Below are 14,318 nucleotides of genomic sequence, written 5' to 3' on the forward strand. Positions count from 1 at the left end.
ATTCAAAAGGCCACTGAATTGCCAAGGAGAGGCCTTCCTGGCTGCTGATGTGTGGGGAGGAGTCCAAGTAACTGCCCTCAGCGAGCCCCTCCCATCTCCTAGGTGGCATGATGTAGCACTTGACTGCTTGGCTAATGAGAGATCCATGGGCATGATGCAAGGATTTTGGTGAGCTGTGTTCCCTCTAGGTCCCAGTCTCAACTGATCTGCAATTTACAGCAAAAATCTGGCAACCCAGTGGAGCGATAGTGAGACCCACTGCCTGAATTGAGAACTGACTCCATATGCCAGGCTGTGCTGATCTCAGTTGCCCTCTGTGTATCTGGCCTGCAGGGGACTTCCTGGCCTCCAGGTGCAACGGGGGAGGCTTTTACAGATGTACCAAGTGAGTGCACGTGGCCCCCTTGGGTGAAGAGGGCCAGGGCAATTTGGCCTCATTCTTGGGACCTCCCATTCTCCTGTGTGGAGCAGATTTGGGATCACCTACTCTCCCCGCATTTCCCCCCTTTCCAATCCTCAGTTCCACCCTACACTCAAAAACAAACCAAACCAGCTGAGAGTGGGAGATGCCGAGCTGGGGGGAGGAGGGCATTTGCAGGCAGGAATGGCCTGTACCCCTCCCGCCCTGCTCCCAGGTGGCTGCGCTCAGCGGGTTCCCCTTGATGGCAGCACTGAGGGGGGGCTGTGGGGAAGGCCGGGGGAGGGGGTTCCTTGTCTGGCACCTGCAGCCCTACCCACCAGCTTCCCAGTGTCTGCAGCCCAGTCAAATCCCTCCTTCCCTTTCCTGTCACAGTGAAGCCCGAGGGTGAGACTCAGGAATACAGACAAACATTCTCTTTATTGAGCTACACATGAATTTTCCATTAGTCAGAGAAGTAGACTGGCAGTGTGTAAGATATCACAGAAACCTCACCGATTGGGAATAGAAAGGCTTAGAAAGACCCGTGGGCTTTTTTTTTTCTTTTTTTTCCTTTTTTTTTTCCCAAGTTTTTTTTTTCTTTTTTCTGCATTTTAAACTTTTTGTGTTTTGTCTTTTTGCCTCTTTATCTGAAATGGCTGTGACTGGTCTTCTTCAGCAAATAAGTCTTAAAAGTGAAACCGTGAAGAGGTTTGGGGTTCGGATACTAGTCAAAGTAGAAATGACATTGGACTGATCATGATAACTGTAGCTTTCATGTAAACACTACATTCCATCTTTTAAAATTTTTTTGTGTTTTTTTCCATCTTGTGGTATTTAAATTTTTTTGTTTGTTTTTATCTGCAGCACAAACATCCCCACATGAGAAAGAGAGAACACAGGTCACTGAAACAAAGGAAAAGGCGAGGGGCGCGCACACAAAGGGAGCATCCTTCTGAGAGACAGAGAAGCGGAAATGGCAGCAGGGAAAACCACAACCCGGGTCCCAAAGACTATGAAAACTGGTCTGGTATGTAATACATAGTGCTTATCAGGACTGAAATAACAAAAACTAAAACCACTAAAAAAAAGTGATAAAGGGTCTCTGTAGAAAGGAGTTGAGGGAAAATTGTTTTCTAGAGGGCTCTATTTATACGTATGTTCCGTATTTTGGGGCAGCTATTGGCCAGTGAGAGCTGTGCTTTTTCTATACAAACCTGGAGTGAACGTGCGGTCGGAGTGGCTCGGGGCTGGGCAGGGGGTGTGATCTGGAAAGTGTGGCCTGAGTGGCCTCCCGGGAACCAGCGCCCCGGGTGCACAGGCGGCACCTCTGCAGGTGGGATGGGGAGGGCGTGGGTGCAGGTGAGTATGTTTCTTTATTCAAAAAAAAAAAAAAAAAGAGAGATGGATGAGATGGTGTTTTCCTTTTTCCTCTTTTTTTTTTAAGCTACAAAGCACATGAGAATTGATCTTTTTTTCCTTTTGAATTCTAAATGTAAAGACTCAACTAAAACCGGATTCTACAGCATTCTACAGAAATACACAGCCGTCAGTCACTCTGGGTCGTAGGTTAGACAGGGGCTTGATACAGAAAGGCTGTGTGTCTTACAAAGGCCAAAAGGTCATGCTACCAGGAGATCAACGTCAACAGCAAAGAGTCCATGAAGCAGTCTGTAGAGAGAGAGATAAGGGGGTCCAGTCTGACCATTTTCGTTGATTTAAAAAACCAACCAACCAACCAAAAAACCCTCCAACATGTTTAATAGTGTTGGGGTAAGGCCAGACGGGGCAGCATCACAGTGGGGATCAGGAACCCAGGGGAAGCCCAGACCGGGCCCCCTCGGAGGCCTCAACCCCAGGGACCCTGACCCTGACCCGGCCAGGTCTGCAGCTCGGCCCTCCCCTCGGCCACTCCTGCCCCTTCTCCATATCGCTCCCCTTCTGTCTCCTGCCCTCCTGGAGCAGGGCTGGCTTCCACTCTGCAGGTGACCTTGAGCCATGCTTTGCACGGCCCCTCCCCTCAGTTGCTTTTAGAAAGCGGACCAAGTCTCCCTTTTCTCTGACTCTTGCCTTGTTAAGATGAATAAAGAAAACTCAGGAGACAGTGGGTTGGTCAGAGCAATGATTCTTCTAGATTCTTGAAATTAACAACCACCACCACCCCAAAGAGAAGCGTCCTTAATTTTTCTGTTGGGAGTACAGGGCAGGAAGATGTTTGAGGTGTTGGCCATTTTTTAAAGGGTTCTGGAGTTTGCACAAGAGCAGGACAGAACCGAGAGCACGCAGCTCAGTGGGTGGGAGCAGAGGAACCGGCTGGACTAATACCAGGCCTTTCTTTGTCTACCTTCTGCTCACAGAAATGGGTTTTGGAGAGTAAAATCACGTGGCTGTTCTTAAAAGGATGGACTGCCAAATCAGGACGCCCATCACAACGTGTGTGTGTGCGTGCGTGCACACGCATTCATGTGCTGTCCCAGGAAAACCTTGACGATCAATGGAATGGTGGTCAGTTCTGTCTGAAGCTCTTTCTAGTACAAACTAAAAAGAAATTTTAATATATATTTGTCTACATATAAGGTTTGTTACGCCTTTTTAAAGTTTATTGACCAACTTGCATTTGTTAGTGGGGTTTGTGTGTGTGTGTGTGTGTGTGTGTGTGTGTGTGTGTGTGTGTGTGTGTGCAAGCTTTTCTGTGAGTGCTGGAATCATTACCAAATAGGTTGCTATACAGGACAAGAGGTCAGTACAAGCCGCAGCCCCGGAGGTTGTTGGCAATGATGATGTCAGTGACGGCGTCGAATACCACCTGGATATTATTCGTGTCTGTGGCACAAGTCATGTGACAATAAATTTCTTTGTTGGGTGAGCGGTTTTTGCTTTCAAATTGTGCTTGGATGTAGGCAGCGGCATCTTCATAGGTGTTGGGGCCTGCAACGAGACAGAGAACAGTGGGGAGGCCCTGGTGAGAGCTGGGGTGGAGCGGTGTGGCCTTGTCTGGGAGGCAGGATGAGACAGGACAAGGGATGGGGACGGAGGAGGCTGTGGGGCACTTCTCCAAGGTGGAGCAGCATCTTACATTCAAACCACGTGTGGCGGAGCATTCGCCTGGTCTGTGACGGTTCCAGTCTTTTCCCTCTGTGTTCACATTGGGTCTCCTGGGAGCCCTGGGTGGGTAGTGGCCACAGGCTACCGCTTTTGCTTTCTAGATGAGCACACTGAGGCCAGCCAGGTCCGCCATCCACAATGCTCACCCTTGGTCTAAACCAGTCCCACTGCTTGTGATACAGCAAGACAATAAAGTTTGACAGAAGAGCTCGCGGTGGGGTAGTGGCCCAGGGCATGCTGAGTGCAACGCCGGGCCTGCTCTCCTTCCTGGATGCTTTCTCTACTGAGAAGCCACCCAGCGGAGCTGGGACCATCTCTAGCAGTCCCCGTCCTTGGGTGTGTGGCCAGGAAAGGGGGGCATTGGTACCCCACAGGTGGGAAGTTTAAGGGGCTAACAGTGTGTATAATACCACTTGAGGCCCCACTGCCCCCTACACTTCCCTGGCTGTCCCTTTGATCCTGGCTGGGACCTGGTGGGGGATCTGTGGGTGAGGTAAGGACAGTCTGCCCACCAGCTGCAGCCCAAACCCTGTTGCTCTATCCTGCAGACAGCTTTCAGTTACCGTAAAACATGGACTAAAAGACAGAATTGCCTGAAAGCCCATCAAAGGAAGACGTCTGGTTTTCCTCTGCTACTAGGATCTGGCCAGCATGGAAATGATACAATCTGATGTTGAGGGTGTGGGACAATCCCTCCCCCTGCCCCACCCTGCTTGCCCCGTTCTCTAACGGCTGGGTGTGAGTCACAGAGCAGGCTGGGGCTTAGGCCGCTAGAAGGCCTCTGCAGCCAGATAAGCAAAGGCGAGCGGTAAGGGGTAGGGACATCCCTGGGTGGGGGTCAGGACGGAGACCAGCTCTGGAGGCCCAAAGGGCCGAGCCTCCTCAACCCTGCCTTTGGCTGGCCACCAACGGAGTGAGGCCATCAAGTTACTGGCAGCTTACAGGCAAGACACAGCACCACAGTGGACTCCATCTAGGACCCCCTGTCCAGAGACAGCCAGGTCAGGGCACTGACAGAGGTGAAAAGTGGGAGGGACTAGGGGATGCCCAGTTCCTGCCTTCTCAGTGTCTGCCCGGCGCTCACTTAGAACTCACTTCAGATACTCAGACAACCACCTGCATGCCCCCGGCCCCTCCAGCATGTTTGGTCCCCACATGCCTTGGCACCTCATGGGGCTACCATGTTAGTGACCATTTGTCATCCATCTTGTTGTCTGAACTCAAACTGGATCTCTCTGGAGGTCCTGCAGAATTCAAACATTTCCCAAATTTAGACTGACTTTCCCTGGGGGGGGATCCAGCTCCCCATTAGACGCAGCAGCAAGACTGACCACTCCTCGGGCCACGGCCCAAATCAGGCTCCAGTGGAGCCAGGTCCCTGGGGACCAGGAAAAGCCTTAGGGTCAGGTCTTCCCCCTGAGGGTGGCACTGGCCTGAGAGCGCCTGCTGGAGCTTGCAGACTGCTGAGCCCCCTCTGGTCACGGCAATTTTGTAAAGACCCGAATTGGTCCCAAAGGGCCAGTGCTGAGGCTGGGAAAGGTCAGCAGTGGCTGCCAGGAGGGCGACAGCAGCTCGGCCCACAGGCACTGCCCTCCTCGGCCCGGGGCAGTGTGGGGCTGGGCCTTCCCCGCCTGTCCTGCCCTCCTGGACTCACGCCACCCTGCAGAGGGCACCTCTTCCGTGGCTGGTTCCCCCTTCCTTGGTTCCCATCCTCCGAATGGTACACAGGACAGTCCTAGCAGCTGTGCAGACCTGGCACTGGGCCCTGTCTTCTCCTTTCCCCTCCAAGCCCGCCCTACGCTGTGGGCATCATTACTGTCTACTCTGGTGCCCGGACCAAAAATGAGGCGCAGGTGGTTCACTTGCCCGAAGCTGCAGAGTCTGGCTCCAGAAGCTGCTTCAACCTGTCTGCCTGCGGGGACTGTGCTCCTGACGTGTGTCGGCCCTGAGAGCCTGCCCCACCTCCCTGTCCGTGCACCGAGGGGAGGGCGGGAAGCTGGCAGGTCACATCAGGGAGGAGACGGGCTGCGCTCAGAACAAGCCAGTGGGCCCTCCTCCACCTCCACAGCCGACGCTGAGGGCAGACTCTCCCCAGTAGTGGAGAAGGGCGCAGGGGCCAGCATCCGTCTCTTCTGGAATCTGGCTGGGCTTGGAGACCCGTGTTGCTGTGGGAGCTGAACCTGAGCCCTGAGCTCTCACTGGGGCTGTCAGCAAGTGGGTCCCTGGCCCAGCCCACCTGTGACACGGCCTCTCCTGCCAGCCCAGGGGCCTCTAGAGGCTTCCCAATCTCCAAGGAGATAAAAGCCAGGCTCCAGCCTCCCATCAGTGCTGCCCCAGCCTTTAGCAGCAGCCGCCCTCCCTCAGCAGCAGAGACAGCTCCACCACGGGAGGAGGAGGAGTGACACATTCCTCTGGAACCAGATGGGAAGGAAAAGCCCCAGAGGAGGTGGAAGAGAGGCAGGTGGGGATGGAGGCGGCTGGCAGAGAGTTGAGGTGGTTCGATTTGAGGAAAAGACCAGGTGTGGAGGAAGAGGAGGGTGGAGATGGGAGTGGAGAAGGGAGAGATGGGGCAGGGGTGGAATGTTCTGGGCACAGGCAGGGCCGCTGCTGCGGAGGTGGTCTGTCCCATGTGCCAAAGCAGGAGAGAGGCAGCCCAGGCCCCACCCACTGGTCACATGTCCACCCTTTCTAGTTCAGGCAACTTGCCGTGTGGCCGAGCAGTGGCCCAGGGCAGAGGTTAGCGGGGACCACTGGTGAGACTAGGGGAGGCAGGAGAACAGAATGAAAAGGGACAGGGAAGCTGGGAGCCTGTCCTGCCACATCACTCCCGAGTCACCTGGTCGCCATAATGGCCACCTGCATCAGCAGGGTCCATTTCCCACCATACCCAGGGCTATGCTCCCTGCCTTTCCCTCTGCACCTGCCAGACCCCTGCAGGGGCACCTGTATCCAGCCAGCACCTGCAGCCCATTCCCTGAGCCTGTGGAGGAGACCCGGCAGGTCCCTGGCAGGGTCCGGCTTCCTCCCTTTCAGGGACACCACCACACCCACCTGTGTACTCAGGAAAGCAGATGGTCAGAGGTGACTTCTTGATCTTCTCACCAAAGAGATCTTTCTTGTTGAGGAAGAGAATGATGGAGGTATCGATGAAGAACTTGTTGTTACAGATGGAGTCGAAGAGCATGAGAGACTCGTGCATGCGGTTCTGCAGCCCAAGGTGGGGAGGGAGAGAGTCAGACAGACAGCAAGAGGGACAGACACGGAAAGAGAAGACAGTTAGGCATGAGAGGGAGGAACTGGGCTACTTGGCAGCTCAGGAGGGGCTCCTCTGAAGGCTGACAGAGAGAACCATCTAGCACAGCTTGATGCTTCAAGTTTCCAGCTTCATTCTACACTCCCTGTCCCAGGGCCAGTCGCAGACACTGGAGTGGGAACCAGCTGGGTAAGGCTGAGGGCAGGGCGACCAAGCTCTCCCCTAGTCATGGGAGGGTCTCCCCACACGTGTGTGTTGGGGGTGCTGGACGGGAGCCTGAGAGCTGGGCTTCAGCCCTCCGTGTCCAGACCTTGCCTGTTGGACCCAACCTGTCCTCTGGGAGTACTGAGGGACTCTAGGTCACTCCTGTGGTCTGAGGAGAAGTCACGCCAGGCTCCTGCCAATATCCTCAGGGGCCACCACTCCAGGGAGACACCCCTGCCCAGGCTGCCTGCGGGAGGGCCTGGGGACTGGCCAAGCCCCTCTGGCCAGGTTAAATTCAACCACATCTGGCCCTCCAAGGAGTTTTAAAGTACTGCAGACGTAAAGAACTGCTTTGCACATGAGTCTATTTAGTAAATGAGTGAGTAGGACGGGCACTCCAAATAAAGCAGGATCCGAGGGGGCAGCCTTCTGCCCTGGGCCAGGATGGACTTCTACTGTGGGCTTCCAGCACGTGAACTGTTTCTTGGAGTCTGCTCTCTGTGAACGAACCCATTTCTGCCCAGGAAGGTGGCTCCCCTATGAAATATCTCTCCTGGGAAAGGGACAGCCATTCATTTCCCCCAAGAGCCCTATCCTAGCCCTGGGAACTTGTCTACCCCAAACCCAGCTCCGTGGGTCCACAGCTCAACCCCGGAAGTATTCCAGGCTACATGCTCCCTCTGAGGTAAGAAGACTGAAGCAAGTCATAGGACGGAGCAGAGAAGTGTTGTGGGCATCACTGGGCGTTATTTACTGAGATGAACAAGCGAGTGGTGGTGCTGAGTAAACTGCTGTCCAGTCGTCTTCCTCCATCTATGCGGGAGCAGGAGCAAGATGGAGTGACTGCCACCAGTCACCGAGCCCCAGTGTGCCAGCTTTCACCCGCCTTGTGTCAGCTCCTCACCCGCCTTGTGTCATTTAACCTCACCAACTCGTAGGGGACACTGAGAGGTGACACAGCTGGGACCTGGGAGACCAGAAACCTACACTGGTTCTGGGCCAGACTAGAACCCCTGCAGTGCACGGGGCTTCTCCAGCCAGCGTGAGTAGCCTGTGGGTGTTAGTGGAATAAATAACCAGAGGGTCATGGCTGACTCTGCGAGTCTTCGGTCATCTATCCCATGATCGTGCTGTTACACCAGTGACCGGGAAAGGGTATCAGCCCCAAACTCTTGTTCTTATGGCCAAGGCCAGCTGGTGGAGGGGGCAGTTGGGGTTCTGAGCTGCCCCTTGGGAGCCCCTAGACAACCACACAGTTTTACTCTGCCCTCGGGTCTGTAGGAAATGGCATAGTCCTTTCGCTCTGCTGCACAAATTCAGCAAACCCAGATGATCTTACAACCTCCTAGCCTCAGCCAGTCAATTTCATTCTCAGTTCCCCCAAAGTCTGCTGCCAGCCACTGCATAGTCACACTCAGGGAGGCGCAAGACTCATCTGCCTGGTGCCATCTCAATGGAACCTGTTCAGAAAAAGCCACGTGGAGGTTTCCTGGGAGGTCAAGCAAGTCCACGTGCAGGGCCTGGGCCAAGAACACCCAGGCTCCCTGGGCCGCCTGCGAGCCGCTCTGGGCACTGTGGGTCCAGCAGGGAGGACCCCATCAGCACACAGCAAACCCCACCCTACAGCTGCCCAACCCAGAGCTGGAAGCCCACAGCCAGAGCCAGGTCCCTGCGCACTGCCCCGCTCTCTCAGCTTGGTCTACAGATGCTGGGGGACGTGGTAGGGACACACATCTCTAGAGACAAGAAGGGGCCATCAGGGTGACCCGAGCTGAGAGTGGGGACTCTGCCCATTTGGCACGTGGGCTGGGCTGAAGGTCTGGAGACCAATGAGCCTAGGTCTGAAGGAAAAATCCAGGCCAGCTGTCCAGGCTCCAGAGTTCCACTTGGCTAAGGCTCGGCCCCTCCACATCCCAGGGCTGCCGAGTGGGCGCTCTTCCCACCCATACCAGCTGGACGTGTGTGCAGGGCCCTCTGCTGGGCTGCAGGGGCCGTGGGACGACCAGCACAGGCTCCTGCTCTCTCAGAGCTCACAGTCTAGGTGGGGAGAGACGACGCACACACATGAAGGAGGCCGGTTCCCGGCGGCGCAGAGCGGGGGTGGGGAGGCAGCGGACACTCCCTGCAGTCAGACCTGGTTCCAAGGGGAGGAGGGGAGGGCCTCGGAGTGAGCCTGGAAAGACAGGCCAAGCCTAGAGATGCAGGGAGGGTGGTGGGGAGGGGAGCCTCTGCAGGGAGGGGAGGCGCCGGCACTGAGACCCCCTCTGCACCCCGCAGGCCTGACTGCCATCCCGCCGTACCCACTGGAACCCATCACCAAGGAGCCAAGAGCCTGGTTTGTCTTTACAAGCTTGCCTGGAGAACAGGGATGCTGGAACCCATTCAAAATGAGAGAAGCCACATCTGAGAAAAGAGAAGGGAGCCAAGGGCCACAGCCAGCTGACGGCACCCACCCTTGCCCAACACCTTCCTTCTCCCTCAGTTTCCAGGAGGCCCCAGGCTTCAGCGGAGCAGTGGAGTGGCCCGCACAAAGGTGGGCTGGGCGCGGGACAGGCAGCCCCAGTCCCCACAGGGCGCGCCCCCTGTGCCAGACAGCCCCCAGTGCAGTCCGGCCCCAGGACGTGTGGCATGGGGGCACCTGGAGGAAGGAAGCTCCCTGGCACTGACACAACACACCACACTCATGCTAGGAGAAGCCGGCACTTTTTATTAACAGTGGTTGACTAATAAATGCATTATGGCAGCCGATAAATTATCACAATGACTGAAGATTTATTAAACCAACGAGTCACTCTTACAAAATCACAGTTAATGTGGGGTGGGTGGCGGTGGGGGGGTGATGGGGGTGGGACCGCTGCACCTAAGAGAGGAGGTTTGCTAAGGATGGGGGGCCTGGGACCTGAGCCCACCTCTGCCAGGCACAGGGAGGGGAGCAGGCCAGCCAGGGCCACAGCCAGGTGGGGAGGAAGAGGGGCAGGGGGTGCAGGGCTGAGGCAGAGAAGACCGGGAGGTGAAGGGCCTGGCTGCTCGGGAGGCAGCAGGAGCAGGCAGAGGGGGATGAGAGATGGGCTCTGCTGAGAAAGCGTGTGGGTTCACGCCGGTGGTCTGGGCGCACTGGGCCAGGGGAGGCCTTTCTGCTTCTGCCTTGACCAGCTCCTCCCTTGACAGGGGCCTTCATTGGGCTGAGGTGGGGTCTATTGGGACCCCCTGGGCAAGAGGGTTCAGGACTTGCCTCGCTGGGGGCAAGGAGTGGGTGGCAGCGTTCACAACTTGGCCCTGTTCCTGGTCTGGCCATTGTGTCTCACTGCCCTGGGCTGCTGGGACCCTTCACTCTGGAGGCTTGTGACTGTCAAGGGGCGGGTGTGTGGACCTTTGGCACCCTAGACTGAACCTCTGGTGGCCATGGAGCTGGAGCCTCAGGGCTCAGTTCCTGAGAACTGCCAGGTTACGCCTGAAGGCTTCCAGAAGGCTCAGGGAAGAGCAGAGGCGGCCCAAAGAGGCCTTACATGCCAGATTTCTCAGAAGAGGGTACTTGGCAGGCCACTACCTGGTCTAGACCAAGGCTCAAATTGTGGTGGATTTACTCACCAGGAGGGTTGAAGAGGGTGCTAGGTCAGACCAAAGGACAGGGGATGAGTCAGGAAGGATGCATGCTAGAGAAAAGGAAGAATCAACCACTGGGGCACAGAATGTCACCCTGTGAGGGGAGCAGTGGGTACCCTCCCTGTGCAGGACGCATCCTGGCAGGAGAGAAGGGCTTGGATGAGCTTGGGTGAGCTGACTCCTGGGTCTTCCCTGTTGGGGGTTTAAGGACAGCCTGGTTATGGGGGCTCTGGGTAGGGAGGGCACTTGTGGCTGCTGGCTGGCCCCGGGGAGGCTCACTGATGTCCAGTGCAGTTGTGGAGGGCATGGCTGCCTCCAGGTCCCCTCAGTGGGGTGTGGAGCTGGACTTGGGGGAGAGGCTGGGAGGCAGAGCTGCCTCCTGGTAGCATACATGGTGGTGGTCTTCTGCCTGGGCTCTGCCCACTGCCCCATGGTAGAAGCATGTGGCCATGGGCCCTCAAGCTCTGCTAGGGCTAGAGGGGAGGGACAGAGACAGGGCACCAGGCATCCTGGGCTCTATGGGAGGTGGCCATGGAACAGAATGTCAAAACTGTTGGCCAGAGGCCCCAGCCTGGGCTGTCTGCACAGGGCTGGGGCAGACCCTACACCCTCCTCAGGCCAGAGCCCTTCCCTGGGCCTCGGGCACTGTCCCCTCCAGTCAGGCCGGGTCCTCTCTCAGTTCGTGGTGCGAAGGCCAATACCTGGCTCTTGTGAGGGCACAGAACCTGCCCACAGGCACCTAGATGGCAGGCACAATTGTCACGGGCTTGGCAACGGCGCCCCTGATAGAAATCAGTTTCTCCTTGGCTTGATTTAGAGAATTTAAGCACGGCCCCTGTGGGGCACATACTGGGCCACTGTGGAATGAGAGACTCACCAATGTCTGGTCACTCGTAACATCTCTCCCACATCCACATCCACGACGGAGCCAGAACTCATTTGTCCCCTCAGCCATCCCTCCCTGCAGCGAAGCCACCAGCGACGACGTGGACGGGAGACATGGCGGACAGGGAGGGAATTTCGCCCCGGACACCTGCTCACTGGGGGCTTCTACCACATGGCCAAGGACGCCCTGGGCAGGCCAGGGTCGGAGGGTGAGACAGAGCAAGAAACGGAGCAGGGCAGAGCATCCGAAAGAGAAAAGGCAGCACAGGGGACACAAGGGCAGGGAGACCCAAGCAGCCCACTCCCAGCCCCCTAATGCTGCAGATGGTGGGGGGTGGCTGGGACCTGGGGTCCTCTCACCTGCCTGTCACCCTAGTCACTGTGGTTTGAGGGACTAAGCTGGGCGATGGAGAGCCCTGGGCCTGGAGAGCCAGGGACTCCCACCTCCAGGGCAAAGGCATTAGAGGTGGGGCTTGGCCAGCATCCCCTTCTTGTCAGCTGCTTTTGAATCTGGGGTCACAGGGCAGAGCTGGCCACACCCAGGGTGGTGGTGCCAGGAAAAAACGGCTATGTCTTCATTGTTGAGCAAGATGAGCTGATTGGCCTGGGCTGCCCGTGCAGGACACTGAGGCTGCTGTCTCCAGGGCCTGTCCTCTGCCACAACCCAGCACCTGGTATGAGGTGCAGCACACACGAGGCAGACAAACCTGAAGTGGACTGGGCTGGCGGCAGGGCTCCTGCAGGCAGGCTGCCTTGTGATTTCCCACAAGGCCAGGGGCAGCAGCAAGCGAGCCAGGTGGGGGATCGGACTCGCCCCAGGAGTGCCCATCCCTGCGGGCATTTGGCACTAGGGAATGTGCCCTGGGTCTCCCAAGCACCCAGAGCTCTGTGTCCGTTAGAAACAAGAAGCCCGAGCTGCTGGCCTGGGCTCCTTTGGCCGTGGGGCCGTCAGGGGCTGTGCTGGGAGTCCAGGGTTCCTGCCTGGTCCAGGACGGAACAGAGCCCAGAGTGGAGGTTGGAGGAGCAGAGGGTGTGAGGAGGGAGCCAGAGGCCTCTCAAGGGGCAGCTCCTCTCCTCCTGTGGGCGCATGTGGCAACCCAGGCAAAGCCTGCCATCCAAGCATACAGGGTCTGCTGGGCTGTTGGCTGGTGGCCTCAGCCAACTGGATGCGCCGAGGGGTGAGAAAGAGATACGTTCATTGCCCGAGGCCAGTCAGGGCCTGGGCACCAGGAGGAGTTACCCAACCCCTTTCTGCTCAGGGATCGCCGCAGCAAAGCCCCTCTAAGGGGTCTGACGAGTCTGTCCAGAGGAGGGGCTGAGCACGTGTTTGAGCCTGTGCCCCTCACAACACACACTCCAGGGTGCTGGGCCCATCCATCTGCCCTCCTCTGCCCCCAAGGGCTGGCAGGACCCCAAGGGCTGTGGATAAACTATGATTTCTTCACCAAGACAGAAGGAAGCTGGGACATTGGCTACAGGGGCGGTGTCCACACCTCTCCTGGGCATCCCTGACTAGAGAACCTGCAATCCAAAGGCTTCCTGCCTGTCCCTGCTGGTCTGCACTGGATTCACTGTGAACTCAAGAAGGAAAAGCACATCTCACACTCCTGAGTGGCCACCTGGGACCTGGGTGATGGGAGAAGTAGACGGTCACCCTTGGGCCTGCAAAGACTGGGCGCAAGGCCCCCATCCTAGTCAACACAAGAGCCACTTCCCCTCCATCTCCTGTCCGCTCCCCCATTGCCTTCTACCTCCTCCACCTTTGTCCAGGCACCACAGGACTCGACCCCTCCTACCATCTGCCACGTGCTTTTGCCAGAAGTCAGTCTCAGAAACATTTCCAGACCTATGAGGAGTCAGGGATGGAGGTTCCCCAGGAGGGCACTGGGGAGCCCCAAGGGTATGAAGGAAAGAAGGCCCAGAGAAGGAAGGGCTTGTGTCAAGGGGCCGAGGTCCCAGGGGAGGAGGAAGGAGGCACTTGTCAAGGACGGAGCCCCCAGACCCACACATAGCTGGCCTGGCCCCACCCTGGCTTTTGGTGACAGAGCTGCCCTCCACCAGAGAGACCCCCAGAAGAGCCGAGCAGTGGCTCCCACTGCCCCACCCCTGCCAGCACCTTGTCCCAGGGCCACCCCCACCACCTGCACAATCTCAAAAGACAGGAGAAGACCCTGGGACTCTGAGCACAAGTCACTAAGTGTCGAGCATGCCCATTCTGGGCTCAACGGCGGCCTTGGTCCCTACACCCCTCTCCCTGGTGGGGAAAACACTCAGAGATGAAGCAGAGGTCAGTGAACAGCGCGCAGACATGAGCCGCCCAACTAGGCGTGGCGCGGGCACTTGGCTCCCCGCCAGCCCCGTTACCACGTGTTCTGATGTCTGGGGCTGGGGCGGCCGTGAGGGTGCTTCCTCCTCCCCTCTCGGTGCCAGACGCTGGTGCTTCTTTGTCAAGTGCAGAAAGTGGTCCAGGAAGTGGTGGAGCTCTGGTTCCAGGGCTGGGGGGCGGGCAGCAGGCTGGGGAGGGCAGTGGGCGGCTGGGCGGCGAGGCCAAGGCTCAGTAGAGGCCACAGCCCCGAAGGTTTTTGGCGATGATGACGTCCGTCACGGCGTCAAAGACAAACTGGATGTTGTTGGTGTCGGTGGCACAGGTGACGTGGGTGTAGATCTCCTTGTGGGCTGACTTGTTCTTGCTCTCGTACTGGGCCTGGATATAAGCCACGGCTTCCGTGAAGGCATTGGGGCCTGTGGGAGAGACCAAGTGCGGAGCTGGTGAGGCGAGGCCTCCGCCAGGGTGTCTGTCGGGCCTCAGGCCGGGGAGCAGACACTGAGGGCCTCTCAGTGACAACCCTGCAGGAGACATCTAATGGGGTG

At 57.4% G+C, this 14,318-nt stretch overlaps 1 protein-coding gene across 3 annotated transcripts in view; it reads right to left on the reverse strand.

The window, feature by feature from the left end:
* Window positions 1–819: 819 nt before the first annotated feature.
* Window positions 820–14,318, reverse strand: part of GNAO1 (G protein subunit alpha o1) — a 152,365-nt gene continuing 138,866 nt past the window's right edge. The window contains exons 7-9 of one of the 3 annotated variants that reach the window (XM_031458416.2): window positions 6,554–6,707; window positions 3,110–3,325; window positions 820–2,068 (exon numbers count right to left, since the gene is read on the reverse strand). In XM_031458416.2, coding sequence (XP_031314276.2) covers window positions 3,138–3,325; window positions 6,554–6,707 — 342 coding nt within the window. In that variant the 3' untranslated portion in view covers window positions 820–2,068; window positions 3,110–3,137. Of the gene's footprint in view, window positions 3,326–6,553; window positions 6,708–10,764; window positions 14,190–14,318 lie in introns of those variants that run through there. The other 2 variants (XM_064489159.1, XM_064489158.1) reach the window with 2 other exon arrangements.

This window comes from Camelus dromedarius, chromosome 9 (genome assembly GCF_036321535.1).
Source record: "Camelus dromedarius isolate mCamDro1 chromosome 9, mCamDro1.pat, whole genome shotgun sequence".
Classification (NCBI taxonomy): domain Eukaryota; kingdom Metazoa; phylum Chordata; class Mammalia; order Artiodactyla; family Camelidae; genus Camelus; species Camelus dromedarius.